Source organism: Galendromus occidentalis, unplaced genomic scaffold, assembly GCF_000255335.2.
Source record: "Galendromus occidentalis unplaced genomic scaffold, Mocc_1.1 scf7180000076870, whole genome shotgun sequence".
NCBI classification, from domain to species: domain Eukaryota; kingdom Metazoa; phylum Arthropoda; class Arachnida; order Mesostigmata; family Phytoseiidae; genus Galendromus; species Galendromus occidentalis.
Window position 1 is genome coordinate 713,184 of NW_003804859.1, and position 26,378 is coordinate 739,561.

The 26,378-nt window shown below is 51.7% G+C and overlaps 3 protein-coding genes across 3 annotated transcripts; 1 reads left to right on the forward strand and 2 right to left on the reverse strand.

Moving 5' to 3' along the window:
* The first annotated feature begins 7,412 nt into the window (after window positions 1-7,412).
* LOC108863755 (caveolin-2-like) lies at window positions 7,413-12,782 on the forward strand. The gene is made up of 3 exons (XM_018638297.2): window positions 7,413-7,778; window positions 12,272-12,484; window positions 12,639-12,782. Exons 1-3 carry the CDS (start codon window positions 7,413-7,415, stop codon window positions 12,780-12,782), a joined length of 723 nt encoding a protein of 240 aa, XP_018493813.2.
* Window positions 12,783-14,626: 1,844 nt separating this feature from the next.
* On the reverse strand, window positions 14,627-20,352 carry LOC100898882 (ectonucleoside triphosphate diphosphohydrolase 5). The gene is made up of 7 exons (XM_003740245.2): window positions 20,224-20,352; window positions 17,058-17,191; window positions 16,791-16,961; window positions 15,920-16,122; window positions 15,243-15,821; window positions 15,027-15,142; window positions 14,627-14,928 (listed from the first exon to the last, which is right to left on the reverse strand). Exons 1-7 carry the CDS (start codon window positions 20,272-20,274, stop codon window positions 14,857-14,859), a joined length of 1,326 nt encoding a protein of 441 aa, XP_003740293.1. The 5' UTR covers window positions 20,275-20,352; the 3' UTR covers window positions 14,627-14,856.
* Window positions 20,353-20,932: 580 nt separating this feature from the next.
* Cdc27 (cell division cycle protein 27) lies at window positions 20,933-25,514 on the reverse strand. The gene is made up of 10 exons (XM_029110590.1): window positions 25,325-25,514; window positions 24,485-24,644; window positions 24,148-24,284; window positions 23,753-24,058; window positions 23,458-23,651; window positions 23,151-23,348; window positions 22,472-23,088; window positions 22,142-22,365; window positions 21,779-21,987; window positions 20,933-21,647 (listed from the first exon to the last, which is right to left on the reverse strand). The coding sequence occupies exons 1-10, from the start codon at window positions 25,355-25,357 to the stop codon at window positions 21,266-21,268; spliced, it is 2,460 nt and encodes an 819-aa protein (XP_028966423.1). The 5' UTR covers window positions 25,358-25,514; the 3' UTR covers window positions 20,933-21,265.
* Between the last annotated feature and the right edge of the window lie 864 nt (window positions 25,515-26,378).

Genomic DNA, 26,378 nt, shown 5'->3' on the forward strand with positions numbered 1-26,378 from the left:
GTTCGGCGTTGGCGTCGTTGTCGTCATCCGCAGGGTTATTGGCATCTCCGCCGTCGTCACCTCCGTTATCGGATTCGCCCATGCCCCCCTGTCCGCCGGATCCCGGACCGTTCTGAGATCCAGAACCGTCACCTTTCACAATTCGAAAACCGTTCTGATCAGCCATGTAGTTTACGACCACTCTCTCACCAGTGGGATCTGTGTAGCTATAATGTCCTTTCACTCGACCTTCGCCATCTCTCTCCTCGAAACGCTCGAGAGGGTTGTAAGGATCAGCCGTATGAAATCCGTATCGATAACTCTCAGGACCGGAGAATCCCTAAATGAAGCGAGATTAGCGGAGCGAAGCAAAGCGTGCGTTAATTTCATTAGACGAAAAACTTAAGCGGGAGCATTAGCCTTTGCGCCGTACCTGCATATGAAACTGAACTCTCATGTCACCATCGCCTCCGCCGCCGTTGGCCGAGGCTGATGCGATCGGAGATTCGTGGAGCTCATCCTCGCTGGCTTTCCTCTTTCGGAATTTCGGCGTCGTTGGAGGGGCTACGTGCCTGAGACCCAGGTTTTGAGCGCCGGACGCCGCCATCGGAGATGTCTCTAGAGCGATGTGGATTCTCTTAATGACTCGACGATTTGGCTCCAGATCCCCACGAGAATTACTTCGGGCTCGATCACAATTTCAAGTATCACATCCGTATTCAGTTTTGGAAAACTTTCGCGACCGGTAACTCCGATCTTTTTGAGGCGCGATTTCCTTCGTCAAATATCTCACCTTTCGGAAGGGGCGTCGTGCCTTTTTTACGTCTGCGACGCACCTTGCGTTTCCTCGCAGGATCGGGCGGCGCCGTGGACGGACGCGGGCTCCGAGCACTGCCGGGAGGAAGGGGAGTCGTCGTCGTCAAGATTGGGGTAGCCGCTGTTGTTCTGCCGACGGGTTTCTGGTACACAAGAGCACCATGGCTAGACCGACAGTCCTCATGATCACATGCCTTCGCGGATTTCTGCAGTTCGTGAGATGAGAACCTCGAGCGAGCCCCCGGAGGCTCCCAGGTGGTGACAGCGGCCTTGACGATCCTCTCCGTCGGGTTCGTACGAGCTTTGACCGCCGACGCATTTCCCTGAACTTCCGGCCGAGTCACGAATTCCGCAGCTCCTGGAGTAGGCAACAACGCTCTCGAGAAACCGGCAGCCGTGGCTCTCGGAGGCGCCGTTGCATTGATCGGAACTGGAACTGAGGTTGTGGAAGAACTTGAATTGTGCCGCGAGCTTGCCGGACGATACGTTTTAACGCCGTCCGCCGTCTTGTTCGATTTGATCGCGGCCGGCGCATTCTGCTGGTAGTAGTCTGTTCCGTACAGGGTCTTCTGCTCTCCGCTCAGGGGATAGTCAACATAATCCTCTTCAGAGGTGTCCCCGAGATCGTACGCCGGAATTCCCGTCGCGTTTCGATTTTCGAGGGGGAGTACTTCGACGGTGGACTGCGTTTGAATTTTCTTAACTCGCTTCCTGACAATTCCTCTGTTATTCATCTCGCCAACCTCTCTCGATAATGATGGTTTCTGGTTTCCGTTTTCTCGTGTGGAGTACGCACGTTTAGACGAGCCAAACTTCACTTGATCTCGCGATGCGACTCTTCGGGACGCGTCGTTCCCGCTCCCGCGAGGAGCAGGAGCGGGACTAGGCAGCGGGGATGGCGCTATCTGGACTTTTCTGTGACCGTCGCTCATCCGAAAACTTCCCTCAGGACTCGGAACGAAGTCTGTTCGCTGAGAGAAGCGACCGACCTTTTGGGCTTCCGGCGACTGCTCCGCGTTGGGTTTGCGTTCGGTGGACACCTCCACAGGGGTCCATTGATTTTGTCTGGAGACTGTCTTCGACGGAATTTGTTCACGGTCGTCGTAACGGCCATTGACGAATGTCTCTTTCGTGACAGCGATGTTCTTCGTGGTTCGAACCACTTGGCCCCGGGTACCGTTCCGGTCGAAGGAAAAGTTTTCTTGCTTTTCCGGAACCGTCTTCAGCAACTCAGTCAGTTCACGGAGAGCCGCCGCGTTCTGATTCGGGAATCGGAGCTCCCCGTTCATGAGGAAATCCTGGCTGGAATTCGCCCGATTCGTCTCGTTCGGAGACTTGTTGTCGATGGCCACAATGCCCACGTCGGCTTCCTCGTCCTCGGAAAGAATTTCCTCGATATCCAGATCACCGGACTGAGGTTTCGGTGCGGACGGATAGCCGTGGTGATGGCCGTGAGTTCTCCGAGGGGCCGTGCTCCGACTCCGATGGAACCAGTCTCCGTGGTCATAGCCCGGAAAACCGGTGTAGCGGTATTCACTGTGACCGACAGGACTCGCGAAATCCATGGCGTCATCTGCAGGAATCTTATCGAACTCCTCTTCGATGATGGTGGTATGATTGTTCCTGACGAGTTTCCTCCCTCGTGGGTCGTGGTAGTCATGGAAATTCTGCTCGACCGCCTCCCATTCGGGTCGGTCATGGATCATCTGGACGTCTGGGATGGCTCGACTCTCCTGAGATCGATACGGTAGGTTGAGCCATCGGGCACGGAGAATGGGGAGGTCGTTGTATCGGGGCCGTTGATCGTCATCCCGTTTGGGAGAGCTCCTCCACGACAGATTATTCGGTCTCCATCCGTGTCTCGAAGGCTCTCGCTCGCTCTCTGACGATCGCCTCTGTTCAGCTTGATTGTGGAATCTGGATCGACCCGAATCATCCGACTGGTTCTCGCGGCTCAGGCTCGGTGGCTCTTCCCTACTGGATCCCTTGCTCGATCGCGAGGAGTTCCCGCTACCGCTACCAAAGTTCGATCTGGATCGCTGTTGTTCTTGTTTCTGTTGGGGCTGAGTCTGACTCCCCGACTCCGCTTGTCGACCTTGACGACGAACACTCTCAGTCGCGGGGTTGCATCCCCCGTTCCGCGATTTATGGCCGTATCGCAAATTTATGGACCAGTCCTTGGGATCTCGCGCAGGCACCGGTTGCTCCTCGGACGAGTCGGGCGGCTGTGTCGACTGTCGATGACGTTGTCGACTGTGATAATGCAAGTGATGAACGTGTTCCTGCACGGGGGCCCGAGCATCCCGCGGATGCTCCCGAGACGCTCGCGGTGTTCGGTACTCGTGAGGCTCGCTCAGGAGTTCCCGGTTCCGACCGGGGTCGTGGGCAACATCTTGCGACTCTTCAGTAACTCCGGAAGGAAAGTAGGTTCTATGCTTGGAATGCACCGGCGGCTCTTTTTCGAGGAAGCGAGGCGGCTCGTGGGGTTTGAAATGGTGCACAGGAGCGTTCGGGTAGCGATTCGGGGGGTCAGGCTCGAAATCCGAGCTCGTCAGAGGTCTCTGTTTTTCGTGATCATCGAGACTTATGGCATTGTCTTCAGGAGAACTCCACGAGTCTGACGAGGCTTTCCATGGACGAACGAGGGTCGGGTCTTCGGCTATGGTGACATACCTCGTATTTCCGAGAGCTTTGGCCAGATGAGGAATTTTATGCTGAATACTCGTCGGATAGTTGTTCGAGGGGGCTCCGAACAGGCCCGATACTCTTCGAGGCACGAAATTCCTCAAATCGAAGCGTTTACCAGCAGCGGGTCGGTGCGACGCGATGAAAATCGGGAACGTGTCACTCGACTCGTCTGCCAAAGAGATCCCGATCGAGTCCCTGACGCCACTGACCCGTGCGGTCAAGAGACCTACCAACGCGAACTCCACAAACAGCAACTGCAAAACACACGATGAATGCAATCGGATGATCAGTACTCGAACATCACACAGTGAAGCCCGCGGTACACTTACCATTGTTGCTGACCATCGGTCGCCGCGGGAATGGCTCCGTCAGCGCGTTTCAAGGGGCAATGCGACAACTGACCAAGCGGGTGAGAGATTTTTACCGATAGTCAACACAACACGCTCACCTCAACCGAGGAAAAACTAGTCATGATGGCCGCTTACTGTCCTCTCTGGAAGCCCGAACGTCCCGGACTCAGTATTCTGCAAAGGCGTAGACGACGAGCGAAACTCCGTCCGTCCCGCAAAATCCGATTTCTGGACCCCCTTGAGGCGCGAACACGGCCAGAAGAATCGTCGAGTCTTCCGTAGAGAAGAGGAATACGCTGGGCACGGTTGGGGTAATCGGGAGAGAGGCGGATATTCAGCATATGAACGCGCGCAGGAGCCATCATATCGTCATGGGAGATTCCTCCTGCCACCAGGAAAAAAAGCAAGCTTTCCTGCCTTGAGAACAATCAGGGAATCGATCGTCGAGCCGATCAACTACCTCTTCCAGGCCCATGTAGGCATCGGATTGCCACTCCCTGCTCATGTGTCTGCGTCAGGACATGGGCGGGGCTTTGATAGCGGGTTTTGATTGAGGGCTTCGAAAATTACTGAACTCTGACGCTCCCGGAATGTCGCCTCGGACTGTAGCTCCGATTGGCTGTCTGAAGCACTACCGATTGAATATTCGAAAAAACGTCCAAGCGGATTTCTGCAAATGTCTAGATTTGGCGCATATGCTCGAGCCTGAAGGTGTGGGGGTTTCTGTGGTTTTGGAAACTCCATTAGTCACATCTCGATGCGCAAGCCCACCGGCTGACCTTCTCCGTGCACTGAACACGACCTCTTGAGAATCTCTTGCGATGAGAAATCGCAGGGTTATATCGAAACCTCTGCCGGAAGAAGGTTCAAACTTCGAACGATAGATGATCCGGAACAAGTTATCTGTCTCTCTCTTAGTCGAATCACTTGCGGGAATCCCTCGCGAACTTCCCTCTGTTGTTTGCGGTTTTGAGCATAGAGATTCGGGCCCATATTCGAAGGGACTCTTGGTTTGCTGGCCTGATTCCCGAAGATCGCAGGCTTTCTCCTGATAGATGATCCCGGCAGCTTTCGGCTGAGATTCTCAACATCGGCTCTATCTAGCAGTGGGGTTCTCGTATGGCCGAACAAACCAGTCAGGCCAGGAGTTTCCTTGTCCCAGCTTGAAAAGACGCGGGAAAAACTGCGAGCAGTTCTTTCATAATCATATTGTCTCCGTCGTCGGAGCCGGCTTTTTAGAGTCAAAAAGTTCTCTCAGTCCAATTCAACCGGCCGGCCGAGCGGCCAGCCGAAAAAACATGAAGGAAGCAGCTCACGGTAAGAATAGACTTTCTCCGCTAACCGTCGTTCCGACTGTTGATGCGCACAGAAGCACTTTTCTTTTTTGTTCGTGTTCGACATTTAATGAAGACCGGTCGTTGTCTCTAGTGAGCCTGAACAGCGTGAGCGTTGAGTGATCGGCAGACGTCTCACTCACTCACCGAGCTGAGCTGTCATCAGCCATCAGAGTCGGGAACCATTTGCGTTTACCTAGAAATTATCTCTCAAATGTGGAACTACGGCCCGCGGACTCACTCGGTGTCTCTCTCGCTCACCAGGAGCTTCGCCAACAAGACCCCGGAAATCATTGACGAGGTTTCATTCGGTCCTCCGAAGCAATGGCGAAGGCCGGTAGCAATACGCGAATTCCCGGCTTACTTCTCAACAATGCCGGTTGGAGAATATAGGTCATCCATTGATGGCTCACGATTGCTAGCCCTCGAGGGGATCCTGTCTTACCATTCAACGTCTGGGGACCAGTGTTCGGCGATGATGTCAATGTTTCATGCTCGGCCCCCCGGTGGGAAACGGGTCTCGACCGACGCCGTCCGCGGAAAATCGCGGCCTCCAGAGGTGAGGAGTGAGGAGGCGCTCTTCTGCAGGCATTCCCGTGCACGAGAATGGAATCCTCGGGCGGCATCCCGGGCATCATAGCCACTCTCTGGGAACGGAAGCAAATATCTGGTCAGATCTCCCTTCAATAATTTTCAGTTGATATCAACTTCGACTGAAATCCCCTCGGAGCACCTTCGGCATTGACGATGGTCAGCTCGAAAGTCATCGATGGGAAGCGTCGCGAAGCTGCATCGTTCGGCAGTCTCTGGAACCCAATTCCTTATACCGTTGACCGGCATAATTTCAGGTCTTTCTCATGAATAGACGGGAACTCCATGAAAGGTACACCGTTCCGGACGGCCTCATTCTGCCACAGTATGTAGTTCATCGATCGGCGCAGCGATCCCTCTCGTTGAGGCACATGAGTACAAGGCTCCGAGAAACCTTGTACAAAGCCCGCAAGATGAACGAAAGGAAATGGAATCGCCGTCACGACATAATGAAGACTATTCCATCAGCATGAGGCTGGAGTCGGAAACGTGGACGGACAGCCAATAAGTCGGAGGACCTTGACCGGTGAACAATGAGCAGGATGTATGGTATGCACAAATACTCTAAATCGTCCGATCACCCCTTCTGATCCTTTTAGAGAGGGTCGTGAGTGATTTTGGAGAGTCCCCTCCGTCTCCCCTCGCTCAGGCTGGCTGCCCCGAACTGGGTTGAGGTCACTGAAGCGTGGTGTCACGTAATTCCGAAAACAGGAACCAGTGCAATCTGTTGGTTGTTAGTATCAAATCAGCGCGCATTTTGACCTTCGGAACATGGCCTCCCTGGGGATCCTCCAACTCTCCCGGATTCTTCGAGTTGAATAGGACATGTGACGCATTTTCAGATTGGTCTCCGCAGATTCATGTTGAGCCTTGAGAGCAAACGCGATCAGCAGAGTGCTCGAACTCCGGAACGGTCGGGAGGAATGAGGTTCAATTTTCTACCCCCCCACCATGCTTTCCGAGCAGGCGATTTGTCTTTTTTCGGGGCCCGGAAAACCGGAAGCTTGTCTTCAAGCGAGTGAGAGAAGAATCGAGTGGTCGATGCCATGCAATCGGCTTGGTATTGCCTATGATGCAGTTTCCTTTTCGCTGATTGCGTTCACGCCCCATCGTCAGATCGGGAGAAGACGATCTGCGACAACATCTCGACAACTAGACAGTGGCCGAATAGCGCGGTCAAGAGCTATTCCGGAATTGCGCCTTGCTAACGTTTACCATAGAATGTTCAGGCGGAGATTTCTGCTCTTCGGATTCCCAAGCTCTCGATTATCGAGATTACGGGAATTCATTATGTCATTATGAAATCTAATCGATCTGGGGAGTTTTGCGTTACTTTCCTCCTCGGAAAACACGGAAATGTGATGGGGTCGCCAACCCTCTTGTCGATCTCAACACCAAGGGATCAAGAATTTAAGTTCAGGATCTGTCATCGGAGGAGCTCGCTGAAATTCACCACGTAACCGTACGTAGTGCCCTCACCCTCGAAGCTGCACGGACCGCGAACAGCTCTCGCCACGAGCCGTGGACTCGATCCACTCGGAGTCCGGAACCAGGCGACTCATATAATGCCCGTTCGTGCAAGTGAGAGGTTCATGAATCGCTTCAGTTATGAACGTTGGGTGCAGCCGACGTGCGCCGGGCATCACTGAGTGCTATGCCACCTCCGAGCGGCAACCGGACCAGCAATGCTACCCCTGCCCACTCCTCGCTGAAGACCGTGATGGCGGTCAAGAGCGCAGCAAAAAACTTCGCAGCTAAAACACATCAAACAAATAACAATAAAGTCGCGCCCGCAGCAAAGAAAGACGCCGCGACTGCCAACGCCCCCGCCGCCAAGAAGATGCCTATTGAAAAGCCTCCTGAGCCAACTCCCGCGTATGATATGCCCAGAGACATTGTCGAAGAAATGCCGCGATTACCCTCATCGACCACCTCTATTATGTCGCTCACGAAGGACGCGCCCCTCGGCAGATCCACGCCGAGTTTGGGAAGACCAGTCCATCGATCCGAATACCTCAAGGTGAGTGGAGAATACTCCCCGGATGTAGCTCGATTCTCTACGCTCCGCGTCTGGCGTCAATCCGCGCCGAATCATGACAGGCGCATAACTTCGAACTTTGATCATTAGGTCCTTGAAAGTTTTCATTAGGCAAATAACTTGGTCATCTGTCATCACACATGACCGACAAACAGAAGTTTGATCGAGATCGGTCTTCAAGGTTTTCTGGGAGCTCCTGGGCAACGCCGGAGGCGACGGTCACGGGAGGTTCTCGATGATCCCGAGGCTGTCCTGTCACGGGGAACGTGACCCATTCGAAAGGTCCGCACGGGATTTGCTCTCCTACACAATTATTATTCAGCACTCGATTCGATTGCTATTATCGTTTTTGATGAGATTCCGTCCAAAGTAGCTCCGGACGGAATTCTGGCGTAACTCTGAGCATTTCGTTGTGACGGATGACTCTGACCTGTCGCTATTTTGGAAGAGGGTCCCGGAGGATTGACTGGCGGAGTCACAGGTCGTCAGATCGGGACGCCGCAGCCTATCCGATTTCAAAAACTGAGTGAGTCGAAGATCACTTTCTTCCTGAGCTATTGGATCCGGGGAACTCTTTTCGGGTGAGCCGATCAAGCGAAGTGGGAGAATATAATCTCCTGGAGATCTCGGGGACTGATCGTGAACAATGAGTACGTGAGCGGTGCCGATGGACGGCGAATAGCTGAGGCGTACCTAAGCGGAGTTCATTTAACATCGTATCGTATTTAGAGCATGGTGCTTGAGAAGCGTGGAACTCATCTGGATCTCTACGTGATGATGAGCATCCGGAGAACAAAGGAGGAATCTTCGATCCGGTGAAGTTCTGAATGGAGTGTATTTATCTCTCGCAAGCTGAGACCCCCATCCATCACTCGGAGCCGGTCTTTTGTGATTGAGTCACTTCGATATCCCTCTCGGGTCACCTTGTCGATCGGGACAAGTCTCAGACACACTCAGGCCTCCGGGAAGTTTGGCAGATGGGAGAACTCTTCTCCCTCTTTCGGGAAGCGTCCGGTGAAGTCGGGAAGCTCGAACAGGAGAGCGAGCCCGCGTCTCAGCTTCGCCTACTGCTCAGATCCGGGCGTCGAGGAGCACCGGGAGTCGATTCGGGGTCCCTGAGCTCAGGGGGAATCGACATCCGCTTCTCTGATCGTCCGCCGCGACCTCTTGTTGCTTATTCGCATACGAATACATGTATGCATTTGCATATACAATATTGGCTAATTGCCGCTAGGCCAGGAGGGTACTCCACAGACATATGGTAATTGTCACAATAATCATGCGAAGGCCTTCAAAACGACCGCAGTTGAACTTGAAACGTCGGATCCCCGTTGGAGAGACACGATAGTGCTGTTATCGCTTATCATGGAACGTACATACATGGTGAGAGCGAGGAAGGCTAGATGCACAATTAGGACAAAACTCCACCCAGGAAATGTGGCACCCCGGGGATTTCCAGTCTAACCCGACTAGTGGTTGCTTTGTCCAAGTTATGCGAAACACGTCCTGATCGAAAGCTCTCAGAAGACGGATTCTTGGCGATGTCCGTTGCTCTGAGAGTTTCATTCGATGACCATCAAAGGCATCAAGGGGCGAAAGAAAATTCGAAGAGCTAACCCTGATCGCTTGATTGTAATGAGTAATGACGCTTCTTGCTGGAGTCTCCACAAAATCTCTCGCTGTTTCAACGACATGGGAGCGATGCGACGCCCCGATCAGCCTGCGTGACGGGCGGTAGGCGCGACGTCGAGACGGTCTACTTCCGGTTCCAAAAGTATACAAGCTGGTCGGACGTGAGACCTTGATCCTGTCCATTCCATGCTCGTAATCGCCGGGCTGTGGGAGGCCCGACCTGGGATCGTAACTTCGCACTGCGGAAACGACCCGCTCCGCTGTCATTAGACACTCTTCTCGCTGTGTGCTTTCCCGCACGAGCATGAATGTCTAGGACACCGTTTTGGAGCGTACGCGTATGATCCATATAAATTGAATTAAATTTCGCACTCACATACAGGATGGTCTTCGATGACCCTGACCTGTTCGCTCGGCGTTGGAAAGCAGGTCATGGAGCACGCTTGGATGGTTTCGTCGATGCAAAGCTTCGTACCCTCATTTTTTGTCCAGTTAAATCACGTCGGGATCGCGTGAGAATCCCGGCATGGGGTTTATCTTTCGACTGGCCCATATGCAAGGAAGCCAAAGAGAGCGGGTTAGAAGCTGGAGTGCCGTTTCCTAAGGAACCCTCATCTCCTTCTCTATAATGACCTAGCTCCGTGGAGACACCTGAAGAAACTTATTGCGAACAAGAATGAACGACTCAGGCGATTTCGTCTAGGACAAGGAATCCGAAGACGTGACCGAAGGCGTCCTAAGAGACGTACGCTAAGCGTCGGCGATTCACTATGGCCCAGGATCTTGAGACTCCGCGGCATGGCAGTCGGGTCCTAACTTCGTGCGTAGGTATCTGATTTCCGTCTTTTGAGGGACAGAGCGGTTCGCTTGTCTCCTGCGCGGAGCAAACCTTCGGTGACTCGACGAAGGTTCTTCCCGACTCGATTCGATCAGAGTCGGCTTGAAAATATTGGTGGAACGAACGTCAAGGGATCAGAATCAATTGTATGATGATTTCATCGCTGGAGACGCTATCGGAGCAGGCATATCTCTGGCGGGGAGCGGACTCCTAAAAGATTTTCTCCTATAATCAGTTTTAGGCTTTGATAATTAGAACGACATTCATCAGTCTCGTCATTGGGTGCCGTAGGCTGATCAGCTATGAGTTTTCCCCGAGGACAAGGCTGGAATCATAGTCATGAAACGATTCATAACTACGGAAACCCCGAAATTGAAAGATTTCCGGGAATTCATATCGTGAATATGAATTCATTCACGAATTCCCCAAAATTCAAATCGTGAATATGGATTCGTTCAAAAATTCCCCAGAATTCATATCGTGAATATGAATTTGATCACAGTCCTACGGTGTGCCTTTGGTCAGCCGATCAGATTCCGATGCCGAATCCTCACGTCACATGGCCCTGAGGCCTCTAGAGTAGACAGGCGATGAGGAGGATGAACTCTATGCTTGTGGAAGATTACGAGGAGCCGTTGGTCCGAGTTGGTTCCACTCACAGCGGCGGAAGAAGGTGGAACCTCAGCCGATGTCTTTGGATGTTCAGCCAGACTGCGCACAAATTTTCGCCGAATAGCCTTCGGCTTGTAGATAGTTCAGAACTGGAAACTCACCCAAAGATTCTTCTCGATGGCTTCAATCCCGCAAGGGCGCGAGCTCACCATGGCATATAACGAGTGCAACCACGCGCTACCCGCTCCGACTTGCCGAGGAGCATGCTCAAAATAGTTCTGACGGACTAGGATAGCACTTCACCAAATTATTGCCACGCCGTGAACCTCCGTCGCGATTCATCGGGAAGCGTCGAGTGCGAGAAATGAGTTCTGTGATTGTGCTCGACTATTACATGTTTTTTGAGCATTTCAACGGAGATGCGGTTCCCTGGAGAACCTAAATATATACCTCGCTCATCTTGGGAACCTATACCTAGCAATGGTTATGTCATGAGCGCTTATTCTCTTCCCAATGCCCGGACATTCATCTTTGGGAACATCTTCCTGTAATCGATTTTTTCGGCCAATCCATCTGAGTGGCTCATGGATTCTCGGAGGATATGAATCACGCACAGTGGAAGATTGAAACTCGTGTTTCGTTCATGCACACCAAAAGTGTGAGGAAGGAGTCGAGTCGATCCGCGTGATCAGGTGATCTCGGCTCGATAAGAGCAGTTGAGCGCACCGATTCCACCCGTTCCAAGCAAAGAGCCTCTTCCATATTTCAAATTGAAGCGACGAAATCCTAGGATTCGCTGAAGACACGGCTCACGGTTCGGTGCTCACAATGACCGATCGAGAGTCGACTGCTAGAAGGCAGGTCTTTTTTTCGCGGGTGTCGCAAGTCATGAGATCGCAGCTGGAGTATGGCGCAGTCCACGAGATTGACCTTGCGAAAACGCGTGTTGAAGGCGTTTAACAAGCTCTGTTTATACGCAGTGAACTCCCCCGGTTGAGCGGATAGAGCTAAGCTGAGTTCGCGCCCACGGGCTCGGAGCACGTTCACGCACGGGGTCAAGGCCTTTTGACCGGTGCCGATAGCGTACTTCTCATCGAATGAACATCGTGCAGAGACAGCTCCTGTGCGTGTGGGAGAGGCACGGAAAAAAAACCGACGTCGCGTCGTCACCCTTGGGATTTTTCTAGGCCAGCGATTTCGAGGTTGTGATCTGTTGCGGGATGGGTGTGGGTGTTGATCAATGTTCGTGCCCGTGTCAGCCGAGTCGACCGCACCTCCCAGAAGCGATTCTTGATGATCGACACCGAGGAGCTCGCCATTGGTGTCAAGTGTTGAAAGACTCACATTGAAATCCAGATTTAATTATAGGGACGTTCCCTCTGATTTATTCCAGCTCACCCTCGAGGAGCTCATCGCCGAACCCGATCAGTATAAAACCGTGCCTCAGGTGTGGTCCGTCTCGACGAAAGTGTTCCGCGTGACAAAAGAATACACGTATAAAGCACTCACCGCGTTGTGTGCCGTGCCAGTGGCTCTCCTGGCCGGTTTGTTCTTCGCAATATTATCCTGTTTCCACATTTGGCTTGTTCATCCGTGTTTGAGACAGGTGGGTCAACTCCTATACCATATCGCGGAGGCTGCGACGGGGTTTCTGTAGAATCAAAGCTCCGAGGCGTGCGAAAATGGATTCTCCGGATTCGCTCACGACAACGATCCGCTCAGATGGAACGAGCTAGCTCATTACAAATTTTATTTTTCAGTTCCGGATCAACATGTTTGCCATTCGTCAATGCCTCCGCGTGGTCTTGGACTCGGTCATCGGGCCGTGCATATCTGAGCTTGGGCTGATTTTCTCGCGTATGCGGATAGAACATAGGAACTTCCAGGAAATGCAAAGAATCTGATCACTGCCCTGAAAAAATCCCACGATTCACCGCAGAATATCAAAAGTATCGAATCACCCTTGTGGAAACTCATCGAATCTCATTGTTTCCCTCACTGTACATAGAACATGTTCGAATGAGAATAAAGAGAATCGGTTAGACGATATCTCGATCGAGCACTCTGACCTATTCACCCGTGATCGGAATTCCCTCTCGAGAGCCCGGGACGAGGGATTGAAGCTGGAATCCGGACGAAGCTGGAGTCAAATCAGCGGCAGGAGATAAGATGGCCAAGGAACATTTTATATCCATGCTGCTCGGAGATCTTGCTCGTTTCTGCCGTATCGGGCAGCAGTTTTTCTTGAAGCATCAGGCATGATATCATTGAACACGCGGCAGATCACTCGAATCAAGAGGATCTGCCCCTTGGGTTCTGATCCAATCGTGAAATCCTTGGATCGAAACGATCAGGAAGATTAGAGGCTCTGTATGGTAGTCTCCGAGACCATAAAAGCGACCAGAATGTCAATCTGGGCGCGCGCCAGGTTGACAGACTCGCGACCGTCCGGGAAGCCGTCAAGTATTTCGACGGAGCGATTGTCCACAGCCAACGGGTTCTCTTAGAACAGATTTCGTACTTCCTCCAAGATGTGATTCTGCTCGTCCGTCAGCAGAAACCGTAGACCTGCCATCGCTCTTGAGGAAATCGTAGTTGACGTCTGCTCTGATTCAGGCCCGTAGGACAACGCTCGCTCCAAGCAGGTAGTACCCTAGTGCGTCCACTGTAGGTCAAATGCCCCGCCGCGGAGGGCTGAGCTCTCGGGAGACACTCCCTTCGAAGATGATGCCCCCCCGCGCGTTTGCCGCGGAAGAATTGAGTCCAGGCTCGAGCTTATCGTGGGTGTTGTACTCCGATTTGTGAATCCCAGTTTGCCACGTGTAGAAAGACATACGACTTATCAGGACAGACACGCCCGAGGTTCCAGCGTCTGAAGCAGTCGAGAATCTCAAGCTGCAGGGAGATTATTTCGAATAGCCAGTCGGTCGGAAGTTCATCTCTCAGTTGGACGGAAACTTGCAGATAAGGCGCATTCCAGAATGTGAGGCCTGCTCAAGGGGCTCATCAAAAGAGAATTTAAGATATGGATGGATTTTTACGTGACGAGAGAGTACGGGGTTCACTTCATGGAATCTATCAGAATCGATGTGCATCCGGAACCGCTCCTTCGTTGATTGAGAGGCTCCTCGGATATTTAGAAACGGATGGTTGAACTTCCTCCTCCGGTGACCCATAACTTGAAGATGTGAGGGTCTCGAACTCCTCATGCTTCCCTTGAGTCAGATCCCGTCCTCACGGGAGACGCAGGACAACAGCAGACGAAGTCTTTGAAGACCCAAGGCATCTGTTGCCACCCTTGCCGGAACGGCGTTTTTCTGTCCAAGTCCTGTCTTGAACTATCATTTGGATCCTCCCAGCGACGAGGAATCGAAAGGCTGTCGACGAACAACTATTGACGATAATGACATCTTCTTGTTGAACGACTCTTTTTTTGCCCGCATCCTCGAGAGGTGGGAAGAGACTTCCGGATTTGCGGGAATCAAGCCGATGCTATGTTTTCTGTGTTCTCGAATAGCCGCGGGTGTCCCCCCTCTACTTCGCAGCGCTTGTCATCTCAATCTCTGATTGCCGAGTTCAGCCCTTCCTTCCCTGTCCGAAGTCTAGTCTGCCCCCCTCAGCAGATCACGTCACGATTGGAAAACATCTTCGAAATTTTATTCACAGTAGGATACAACACATGATAGGAGGTAGCGATCCTATGATTATTCAGAATTATGGCCAGTGCGAAAATGTCCAATAGAGCTCGCTGTACATTCAATACTATGATTCCTTATTAGAATTTCGATTCTATATCATGTTCCAGATTCCATGAGTTTAATTCTGAACAGACAACCATCAGCCTTGCTCCAGAGATTGCTTCGTGTCACACACAAAGGCTGCACACGATCACTATGGAATTTCCGTCATATTGTGCGGGATCTCATCCATTGTGACCTTCCGCAGCAGATCCTCCGGCTCCTATGGCAAACTCAAGTATCACAGGTGAATACCGCTCAGTGCAGCACCGAGAGCCCAGCTCACTTCCGATCCCCGGAGTTTTTTGACAACCTGCGAGGAGAGAATGATCTGACTTTCCGACTTCCGTTCGACTCTGTCACATGCGAAATACGATTGGCGGAGAAACACAGAAAAGTCGACGCACGCACCCAAATATATGCGGAGTCCGGGAGTCCGAGTCCATCGTGCAAGAGAGCGTATACGTAGGTCAGATCCGTGCATAGGAACTCGTTCAAGATGAGACCTTGGCTTCTGTGCTGGCACTCTGCGAGAGAATACCCGGGTTTGGGTCAGTTTCGAAGTGAATCGACGCTTTCCATGAACGTTGATAACAATGAATTCTTTCGCGGATCGTTTAAGCTTACCATGTTGTGCTCGCTTTTTGAAATCTCCGACCTGAAGCAGTTTCCCGTCGTCTCCATCCTCGATGAGACCGGTGTCGACAGCTCGATCGTAATAATACGACATTAGGAACATATCTCGACTACTGAGTTCTTTGGGCTTGAATATCCGCGTCTCCTGGATGACTTCTCTGGCGTTCTCGTAACAATGAAGGAAGTTGAAATGACCCTCGGGATGGGGTCGGACCGTGTAATTGTAGTCATAATACTGCCAATACAGGTCTCCGTCTCCTCCGGCTTCCGGATGAATACACGGACTCTCTATGAGATAGAGCGATTGGTTTTCGAAGGTCTTGCTCTTCTTCAAGATCTCGGTCCGACCGTACATCAGTCCTCCACCGAGGTAAGAATTCGTATACACGTCGATGTGGCTGCCTCCAGGCATCTTCATTCGATGCATGTGGTCGGTCATGTTGAATGTAGTCGACTCTTCGGGGATGAACGTGATTTGTGTCGATCCGCCGCCGAGATCGAGGGCGGCTATGTTGTTGGAGAAGAGATCCCGCCCCAGGAGGAAGACCACCGTGAGCCATCCGTAGAACCCTGTAAGGGACAAGTTTTTTTTTTCGGGTTCAGCCACAAGACGATTGGATTGGGGAACTGACAAAGAGGACCTGTCCCCGTGACCGCAGGAATTTCACCTTCGTGTGTGCCATCCATGATGTCGACTGAAGATTTGTCCGATCTGAACGGGTATTTCGCGAAGAATTTTCGAACTTCGGACATGAGCTGGAGTTGTTGGAGTTCGGGCAGCAAGCGCAGTCCCGCCGTAGCTTTCAAAGAAAGTTCAGTGTAGCGATAGTCCGCTTCGGGCACGATGACTAGAGCTTTATCAAGCAATGGTCTGGAAGAGGGGCATGGATTATCCTTTAGGCACCACCATTCGAACCCCGGAGAATTTCAGATACGAGGATCCTCGGCCGAATCGGTCTCGGGTCTAGACGAACGAGAAAAAAATGTCACGGGGCCTCCGTGTTCGAGCTCTGCCGGCTGCTTAGATCGTAGAGCATAGCGTCTCGGAATCGAAGAACGGATTGCAGCTGTCCGGATCATCGAAAAAGGAGGAGAAACAATAGAATACACGAGTCCTTGACCATTTCTCTCCCCGATGGAGAAGGTCCATTTCTTCGTGCAAGTCGAGACATTCATTATCTGGACGAGAGGCTCGACTATCCACGTCAGCGAAGGAGCTTCCCGGCAATCCACAGAGTGAATTATCCCACAGATAGTCGCGGAGTGAAATTCCAGACTCGTAGGACATAGATTTTATCTACCGGAAGCCGACAACGGACGGTGAGCTGGAGCTCACAATGTATATGGCCGCCTTGGACGATAGAGCTTGCCGCGGTCATAAAATAGGTTCAGATCCCATCAGAAAGGGACCGAATCACGTAAACAGGTCAGACTCCAAAACAACTGAGCTTCCCTACCAGCTTCCTTCGCTCTTCCTCTCGTTTCGAGAGGAAGAAAAAAATGAATCCGTGAATTACTGATGCGATGAGAGAAACTCACTTGAGGGACAGGGCGCCGTCTTTGGGATGCGTGGCGTAGTCACTGAGTCCCGGCGACACGCGATCGTAGGTTTCGTTATCCAATTTGTACTCTCCATTTTGAACGCGGATTTGGAAAATGTGGATTCGACTACCGGTCGAACCCGCGTCGAACATAATGGCGTACGCCAATCTGGAAAGAATCATGACGTATGGATCCTCGTCTTCGACCCGTCCTCGATTCAATAAGGAACTAAAATAAGAAGACCGACCATGTCGAGGGACTCACCTCGCCGGAGTGAAGACATCGAGGAAGTACAGAGCGAGCACAGTAGCGGTCAATACGATCCCCAAAACAAACACTCCATAGAAAAAATAGGTTTTAGAATTTAGGGGTCGTCGGAGTCCACGACGGGGTGGTGCCTTGAAGGAGAAAGAGAGAAATCAGACTTGAGTCCTTCCAAGCAGACGGCCATCGGGGTCGGAGCATCGTTCAAAGATCTCGATCGTCTCCTTAATGTTTCGACTGACCCGAATTGCATATTTCCTGGTCAAACCGTTCCTGCCGGCTCGAGTACATGTACTACAGTCATTCATAGATGCTCGCCGGGGCGAGCATCATTTTAGTTCTACGCAGATGAGAAGGTATATTTTTACATCGTCTAAGGATAAATAACTCTTTGTCAGAGAGAATGGCAAACCAGTCAGACTGTCACGATAATCTCCCGAAATATACGCTCGGACAATCAGACACAGGTGATGCCGCTACCTCGGAGAATTGAAGAGCCGAGGCGAAAGAGGTGTGATCAACGGAAAATGCATGTGACGTCTCAGTCAGCGAGAAGAGATTTACATCTTCAATTAGAAACAAGGGCGAGAAGTCTCATTATGCGAACGATAAAATACTCTCAGAATGCGAGAAATGTCACTCGAATATTTCCACGCGGTCCAGAACGCTGAAGATGTTCCGCCAAGTACCCGGATCCCAATTTACTGCGGATCGTGGGTCCCAGATCGAGGCATGAAGGTATCCACATCGGAAAGGGATGAGGGCGATCTCGCTGGAGTCGGACCATAGATCGGACGGGCTCTCAAGCGCGCGAGAGTCCCCAACTTCGACGCTTCCTTGAGCCACGTGAGCGCTCAATATCAACGAAGCCTGCGAGAATAGAGCATGGGAAGATTTTCTTCAACTCACAACAACTTCAGGATCGGCGACGGTCATTTCTGTGAACTGTACAAATAGGGTGTTGGCCTTTCTGAACCGGCAGCCAAGAGATCACATCGAGCTCAGATCACAGCGGATGTTAGACTCCGACAAAGCTCACTTTCTGTGACACCAGAGTCACAAGAGAGAGTCACAGGGTGCGCGGGAAAGAGCAGCCACCGTAGCGGTCCCGGAACGAGTAGTCTGTTTTACAGTCAGAAGGTACCTCCACGGGAATCGTAAATTCCTCCTCGTTGCGGTAGTTTGCGTGGGTCGGGCCCCGGAATAACAGCCATTGCTCTCCTGATTCTCTAGACTGAACCATCGAATCGAGAAATGGAAACAGCTGCTGCTCTTGCGTACGGAAGGGGCGTATCCGGAGTCGGCTTCTGACGCTAAATCCACGTCCGGTCCTGGACCTCCTGCATCCGATTGGATACGAATGTATCATTTTCGCGGTTTGGTAAGATGCGATGTAATCGGAAGATCTCGTTCGGATGGACTGGAAAGCCTCCCAGAGGATCACCGAAGCCGGATCGGCTTCTGGAACGGAGATTCGTACCGAAATCGGCTACAGCCGTGGGTAAGTGTGTCGTTTGGCTTGATTCCCTGAGCATCTTCTCCGTGAAGCCGATGGCGATGATCAAGCTCAGGAGAGATCGTCGGTAAATATGGTGTTGAAATCACCTCAAGACTAGCCGATCAAACAGAGATCAAGAACGAGGCCGAGTTTCCTGGCGTCCAGAGGGCTGCACGGAACGTCACCACCAAGAGCTCAGCAGCTAAGATTTTACTGCTTACTCCCGTATCCTACAAGGTCTTGAGACAGTGACTGCAGAGGCAATCATCCACCCAACCGAAGGGGATCGAATGTACAACTATCGGGAGTAGGGGGGTTGGGGGTAAGTTCGGAAACTCTCCACTCAAGCGATATCTCCACACCTAGTCAAGAATCCGTGAGGCATCATGCCGTCTCCGGGAGCAAGATGGTGGAGAACCTACAAGGAGAGGGAGAGTTCGTGCGCTAGCGAAAGGAAAAGATCATTCAAGGAATTTTTCGAGGGTGGATGCACACAGCTAGCCTCCTCCAGCCGGGTATTGAGGGGAAGTAGACCGCCCCACCGGATGACGGCGAAAGCCGGTACGGAACATACTGGCTGGTGGCCAGGTTCGGGTCGAAACTTCCTTCGCGCGAGCCACATTCGTGCAGCCGTTGTCGGTGAGTGCGCTCAAAATACGACCATCTCGTCGGTTGATAAGCTTGGCCCGCAGCCACCAATTAATTGATTCCGATCGATTTTTCGAGTTCCTCAACCAGATCATTGAGAGGTCCCCAAACAGCCGCGGATTCCTGCCCCAATCCGCTCACTGAATTAGAACAGTTTATATCCGGAACTTGAGTCGATACCTCGCCATTCGATTTGGGATGGATGACCCGGATCGAAGTTCAATAGCGAAGAATCTTCGAAGAATTCTCTCGCTGGCATCGGGTGAACGAGTTGTCAGGGAGCCGGTGACAATGTTTCCTCGCGCAGCTCGATTCACCGCAGGTGTGATCAGCGGATACTCGAACATAGGACAAGCAAAGCGGTCCCAAAGCGCACTGCGGAAGTCCACCGAGCATGGATCTACTGGCCCGTTGAGCTTTGTCTCTCCTGAGACCTCAGAGGCATCAGAGCTCTAACAATAGACTTTTCGGCAGATGTGTGGCCGCGCAGGAACCGACTAAGAAATCCGTATCCTGAATTTACCCGAGTCCTCCAGATGCCACGGTAGCCGTCCACGCGATGGTATTTGACTGTGGTCGACATGCTCGGCTCTTGCCCGTCCTAGAAACGATGCAGTGGAGAGTGGGCAGCCGCCGATACTCCACGTACACTAATCCAGACGCCGTTGCGGAGTCCTTAATATTTCGAATAAGGGCGCACAGATTTTCTTCCGACGGAAATTCGAGAACTTCGGGAGGAATGAATCTAAAGAGGGAGCCAGCGAAAAGTTTCGATTGTCCGAGGCAGCTTGACAGCTCTCCCGGCCCCCTCTGTTGCCGGGCAATGAATTACAGCGAGGAGGAGAGAATGATGGCGATCGAAGGATATCGACTCGAGGAACCTCCCACCCTTAGACTCGGAAAACTGGGCACGAACGCCTGTCGTTTCCTCGGAGGAGTTGAATTCCTAGAAACCTCAAATGCTGTCCAAGGAATTTCGAACGAACTGTCATAAGTACCGCTGGCCCGCTCTGAACTCACCTGAACCTCGGAGCTCTTGGCGTGCACCCTCTGTCGTATCTTCGCGACCATAGCCGATGTTCCTTATAAGCTCACTGCATCGATATCACATGGAGCGAGTCTTTTCTCCAACGACGAACTCCATCTGATAGCACCCTCTCAGATCATGGAAGGTGCCTTTTGCAGATGGATGCATTTCTCGCGGCGCTCTCCCACTTTAGTCTCGGCTATGCGATGAATGATCCATTGAACTACCTTACGCATATGATTAATCGACAATGAAGCTTTACATTCCGGATGAGAGTCTCTTATCAATCATGTCATAAGCGTAATATGCTACGTTCCGGGGATGCATGGACGGCTTCCCGAGCTCACGTTATGGGTGTCTACGAGCGACGGCAGCTCAAACTCGACTCAACAGTCAGGCACTCGGGGTACACTATCTGACTAATACGAAGCAACTGGTCCTTTTTGTGGAGCTGAATTTCCCATGAGTTCTTGCTTGGGAAGATTTACCTGACCTGGAACGGTCTGACATATGGGCCACGAAAATCCGAGCCGTGAAAGTACCAAGTGAAATCTTCGAGCGATTCCTTGCAGCACCTGTACGACAATGACATCGTCAACCAAGAGTCTCTTGTTTTATTCAATAAATATAATGATCGGAAGAGGACTCCCGTCAACTCAGCTTACTACTACATGTACATCAGAGGACCGACTCAAGACACCTGGAAATTTCCGAGAAAAAATTGCGATATCAAATATCAGGACTAAACGACGCTGCATAAACAGCAGCGGCACACACAGACGAATCATTTCTCTGAACGGTTCTGTCCCCGTTCGTGCTCCAGTTCATTCTCACGAGTTAAGACCATCATTCGACCAGGATGAGCCAAGCTCGGAATTTTTTCAGCCGTACCGCGAACTTCAATTTCCTAATCCATCAATAGGGGACTCGTGATCTTCGACGCTCGCTGCCAGAATTTAAAAACACCACCTTTGGCTTACGAACTCAGGTATTTACACGCGTTCACTATTAAAAAAGGAGGAGTCAGACCCCGTTCTAGAAACTGTCATCACTCTCCATTGTGAGTTCAGATTCACGTGCAATGATCGGATCGCCTATCGAAAACTCGAATTCCCGAGCGAGATCTCTGGTGCTCCTATGGTGATGATGGTGCGGGGTGTTCGGGACTTCTGGCAGTAACCCCGGCGATTGAGGAGTCGATCTCTCTTCCGAATCGCTCTCGCGAACAGGGTCGAGGCTTTCCTTGATTTGTGTATAGGCGCCTCTCGGGTCCATGTCTGTCGCTCGGGACAAGTTCATCAGGGCGAGGTGTTCTTTGCCCAGTTTCTTATAAACTTTCCCCAATAGATAATAGACCATTGATTCGTGGGGAGCTATTGTCCGAAGCTCGTTCAAGTCGCACAAGGCTTCCTGACATCTGTGGAAAGAGAAGTCAATTTTAATTGAACGAATTCCCGTACGAGTGTCGAATATACCTATCTGAGTCGTAAGTAGGATCTTTCAGGAATATTTATGAATGTCCCTGCCCTACGACCGTCCTACTCCTACCTGTCCATGGCGAGATAGGCGGTTGCTCTGTGGAATTTGGCAAGAGCGAACTTGGGCTCCAAATGTATGGCTTTGCTTAGCATCCTAATCGCCTCGGACGTTTTACTCTGCTGATGGAGGGCCACTCCTAAATGAACGAGCAACGTCGGGTTTTCCGGGTTGTAGGATATGGCCTTCTTCCAGTGCGATTCACTCAGAGAATATTGTTCCTGAGGAAGATATAGGTGGGAATCGTCTCAATCCTCAATGCATGAAATGCTTGTTCGCTCCGGGGAGATTTCCTTGTCGACGTGATTTCAATTTCGCTTGCTTGGTGGGATTTTTTCTGGAGACGATCAGGACATTCTCCGAGTTTTCTCTCACCTGCTTCATGTAGACGCTGGCCAGACCTCCCCAAACGAGATATGAATTCGAGTTAACGGCGATGGCTTTCCTATAGACCTGCATTGCTTTTTCGAGTTCCTCGTTGTTCGCGAACTCGTGACCAAGCAACGTGAAAGCATACTGGAACCGTGGATGCATCTTGCACGCTTTCTCCAAGCATTCGACGGCCGAGTTGTGCAATTTCTGCCTCGAGAAGCAATTCCCTGTTCGAACGCACGAAATCGAATAGAGTTAGCACACGGAGATCTGAGCCTACGTCGATGATGCGCTCGTAAGCATGATCTCATTGATTGTTCATTGAAGACTCACCGAGCGCACAAAGGGTTTGAGGGGCATTGGGTTCTAGTTCGACGAGTGTCTGTGCGAGGTAGCTGAGCTTCTTCTCCTGCATTTTGTGCCACAGAGAGCTCGAATAATACTCCAGTCCCGTGAGAAAATATGGATACAATTTCATCATGTGCTCGAACGTCTCGTTGCATCTCTCATAATCACGGAGTTCAAAGTACGACTGCCCGAGTAGGGACAGAACATAACCCGTCTCGAACTGTTGAGGTGGTAAACTCATCAGAGTCTGAACGGCCTGCCGGCACTTGAAGTCGCTCAACTGAATGAGAGCTTTCGCGACACACTGCAGAAGCTGCATCAGACCGTTGAGTGAACTTCGCTGCATCTGGGCGACGCTCATCTGCATGCTGAAAGCGTCGTTGACCTTGTTCAGCTCATCGACGAGCTCCGACGGAGATCGTGGACCTTTCTCCGGCGACGGTTTCTTCTTACTCGGCGTCCTGTTAGAAGACGAGAGTATCCTGCTGCTTCGCGGTGAAGCTTTCGAGGAATTCTCTTTGATCGAGTTCGATGTATACAAACGAGTCGATCTGCGAGGAGTGAGGGGATTCGCGTTCGAGCTGGAAGGAGACGAATTATTGCTATGAGCCCTAGATTGGCGTAAGATCCTGGGACGAATCGAGAGGAAGGGAAAATCGCTAACGTTGCTTGGGAGTGACTTGTGCTCTGTCCGAAGAGCTGGTTGATCTTCTTGGTCCTTTTCAAAGGAGCCATCTCCACCGTGTCCGGTGACTGGGTCACTGCCGCGCGGTCGCAGGTGACCCCGAAAGGAGTAGAAGGTGGACCCATACTCTCAGGACTCGTGAACAGCTGTTGTGACACGGGTTGCATACATCCAAACCTGAAGTGAACACGTCAGGTCTCAATGTCGAGTTCCCGTGGCGTCCCACCGCGATTCGGAGCTCCTGATGGAAACCAGAAGCATAGAGAAGATGGGCTCCGACACTCACATGGGAGTCGACGCGGTGATCTGGTGAGCTCCCGAGTCGATTCGAATTCTAGCCGCTCTTATCGGAGTCGGTGCAGCGATGTGGAGAAGGGGTGTCTGCGGAGTTATGAACAGACCATAACTCCCAGATGTACCGGACGGATCGGGCGTCAGTTCCTTGATACCGCTGAGGTCCTGTCCAGTTATCACAGTGGCCTGTAAACGTCGATCGGATACTCAGCCCTGAAGGATCTGCCCCACGTTCTCTCTGAAGGAACCAAGAACCAACGATGGATTCGAGCAGAGCAACAACTTACATTGAGCTCAGCAGAGTCGTCCTTCTTGTTGTTGTCCTTGCAGTGCAAAACATTCTGCTGGACTGCGGCTGGAGCCACGGGCGTCGAGACTAGATTATGTAGAACTACGTCCTTATTGGCGACGGCAAAAACCCGTGAGGGTTCGGGTCTCTGCCCCAGGAGAACCAGAGCTTCGAACGACGACCACAAACAAGGGTTCAGACGTAGACTTTGTTGATAAGCTTCGATTGCTCTTTCGGGTCGTCGCGTGTTCTTGTAGATTTCACCCAGAAGGTTCAAGGCGAAAGATGCATTGTCTCCGAAAGCCTGCGGATAGAGAGACGTTGAAAAGATGGGAAGCTCTGGAACTACTCGTCGGGATAGAGGTTCAAGGGGTCGATCCAGACGATACAAACCTTGCAAATGCCTTCGACAATATTCTGACCCTGGACGAACGGTACGTTGCCCGTGAGCGCAGCTTCTGCCTTGACCAAATCATTCAAATCAACACAACACTTTGCCAACAGGTATCGACATTGGGGGTGAGTAGACTCTGAAAGAAGGCAGAGCCGCGTGATTATCTCTATATTCGAACGAACAGATCTCCCGAAGAGCGAGTCGACGAGACGCGTTGTCCTCGCGGGGATTTGAATTTGAGCGAACTCATCGCATTAAACTCTGATTTTGCGGAGGTTTTGATGCCGTGGCCATTCGTGTTTCGGAATCTTCATGTCACTCGGATCTGGGACTCACCATTCAGAATGAGCTTCACTGCTTTGAATTTCCCGGCGCGATAGTAGGAGGTGCCGAGGAGATACAGAGATTCATCTGATTTAAGTTCGGCATGCAAGCGCTCCGACAGGAAAACGGCGTCGTCCAACCGGTGATTATTCAGGCATTGCCAAATTGCGGCCTGTAAAAAACAAACAGTCAAAGGGAGCTCATAGATGGCGTATCCAGGTTTCGTTTCGATGAGGTTACTTAGGATGGATCGCGTATTGGATCGTGACGCAAACTATTCCCATTAAGACTTCGGATTGACACATGTGTCAAGCTGAAACATGACGAATATCTTTTTTCGAATCCTCTGCTGTTTAACGAAGCTAGAGTTCTTCCAAAAGTCCCTCGATCAGCTCACGGCCGCGATCTGCGTCTCCTCACAGCGAAGGTGTATTTCTTCGCTCACCACTGTCAAAACCCAATCACATTCTCACACCATCCGACTCGGACCGTTCTAGAGGCCCCTAATTTCAATCGTTCCTACGCACAATCACTCCCGAGTTAACTCGGCATCAGTTTCCGACTAGGGGGCGATTGCATCGGTAGAATGATTCAGAATTCACTTTCGAACGGAGCCCTGGGCAACAGCAAAAGGAAGTCAACCATGTTCCGATGCGGAGAAGATACGAAGTTCTTTCGCAATCGGATCGCCAAGGAATAGAAAAAGTCGGCCCCTCCCACGATTTCCACCCTCGCACGGGCTCTCGAGTTCTGTGCATTCGCAGAACTGCTCCAAAACACGAAATCATGCCTTCTACCCGTCCTCGTAAGGCAGGCCTGCGACTGTCCTAGTTGCCAAAAGAAATGCCTCACCTGCACGGGTTCGGCGCTGATGTGGGCAGCCATACGGTCGGTAGCGGTTTGAGTTATTCAGAAAAACCTCATATCTGTCCGGCCTGGTCACACCAGATGAAACTAATCTTACGTCCGAGACGACTATGTCTCTCCAAATATCACTATAATAATGCTCTTCGTTGCTGCTGCTGGCTGCTATGTGGTGAGTGGAACGACGACGACAACGGCGGCGGCGGCGAACGGCCAGACGACGGCGCTGTAGCAATCGGCGGCTGAAATAGTACCACATCAGTGGATCAGGGGCTTTCCGCGCGAACCCCCTGGATTTCGAGATGACGGAACTGGATGAGCGAAAGAAAAAAGCCGATGACGGATGATTCCGGTCGCGACCGTCGGACGATAGGGCTGGCCGCCCTTTTCGAGCCGACAGCTCTGATGATTGTCTAAACGCAGAAGATACTCTTTTCTCCGCGCCACTGCCCGACCACCTCCGCTCGTCCTGGGCCATCGATTCGACTTCGATGCTCGGTCGCCGTGAGATCCCCGCCCTGGGTGGTAACGACGGGGCAAGGTTCAGCTTCCCGAATCAAGGCTGATAGAGAAGACGTTCCAGTGAGACTAGCTGTGTCAAGAAAATTCGGAGTGGCGGTAGTCGTAGGAGGCATGGAATGATGCCGATGATCTCTGTCACGATCTCCGGCGGGATGCGGCGGTCTCTCCTTCTTTTCCGATCGTTATTCCACTCTGATTCACTACTCCTACGCGTTCTCGTCATACTGTCCAATGAGCGCGTCACGCTAGTCACGCATCTCGATCGCTCCTGCGCCGTTGCGTCCTCATCGTCCTCGTGGATCTCGGTTGCATCACGATGGATAACTTTGAGGCGATCAGATAATGATAGTTAAGCGTTCCAGTTCGACGCTTCGTCTGGAGAGCTCGAAAACTATTTATTCACCTCACTTGAATCATCCAGAGTCGATCTCTCGCGATCAAAAGTCAGGGTACACACTGGACTTTGCCGGGGGACTCTCACAATGTATCCATCGTACTTTCCCCCTGAAGACGCGGGGTA

Coding starts and splice junctions, on each gene's coding strand:
- LOC108863755 (XM_018638297.2), top strand. CDS start 7,413: ATGCCACCTCCGAGCGGCAACCGGACCAGCAATGCTACCCCTGCCCAC. Junction 7,779..12,271: donor ATCGATCCGAATACCTCAAG/GTGAGTGGAGAA, acceptor GATTTATTCCAG/CTCACCCTCGAGGAGCTCAT. Junction 12,485..12,638: donor TTCATCCGTGTTTGAGACAG/GTGGGTCAACTC, acceptor TTTATTTTTCAG/TTCCGGATCAACATGTTTGC.
- LOC100898882 (XM_003740245.2), bottom strand. CDS start 20,274: ATGGTCGCGAAGATACGACAGAGGGTGCACGCCAAGAGCTCCGAGGTT. Junction 15,822..15,919: donor CATGGATGGCACACACGAAG/GTGAAATTCCTG, acceptor TGTCCCTTACAG/GGTTCTACGGATGGCTCACG. Junction 14,929..15,026: donor CGGACTCCGCATATATTTGG/GTGCGTGCGTCG, acceptor CTCTCCTCGCAG/GTTGTCAAAAAACTCCGGGG.
- Cdc27 (XM_029110590.1), bottom strand. CDS start 25,357: ATGGCTGCCCACATCAGCGCCGAACCCGTGCAG. Junction 24,285..24,484: donor AGTGAAGCTCATTCTGAATG/GTGAGTCCCAGA, acceptor GCCTTCTTTCAG/AGTCTACTCACCCCCAATGT. Junction 23,349..23,457: donor ATCACCGCGTCGACTCCCAT/GTGAGTGTCGGA, acceptor TGTTCACTTCAG/GTTTGGATGTATGCAACCCG.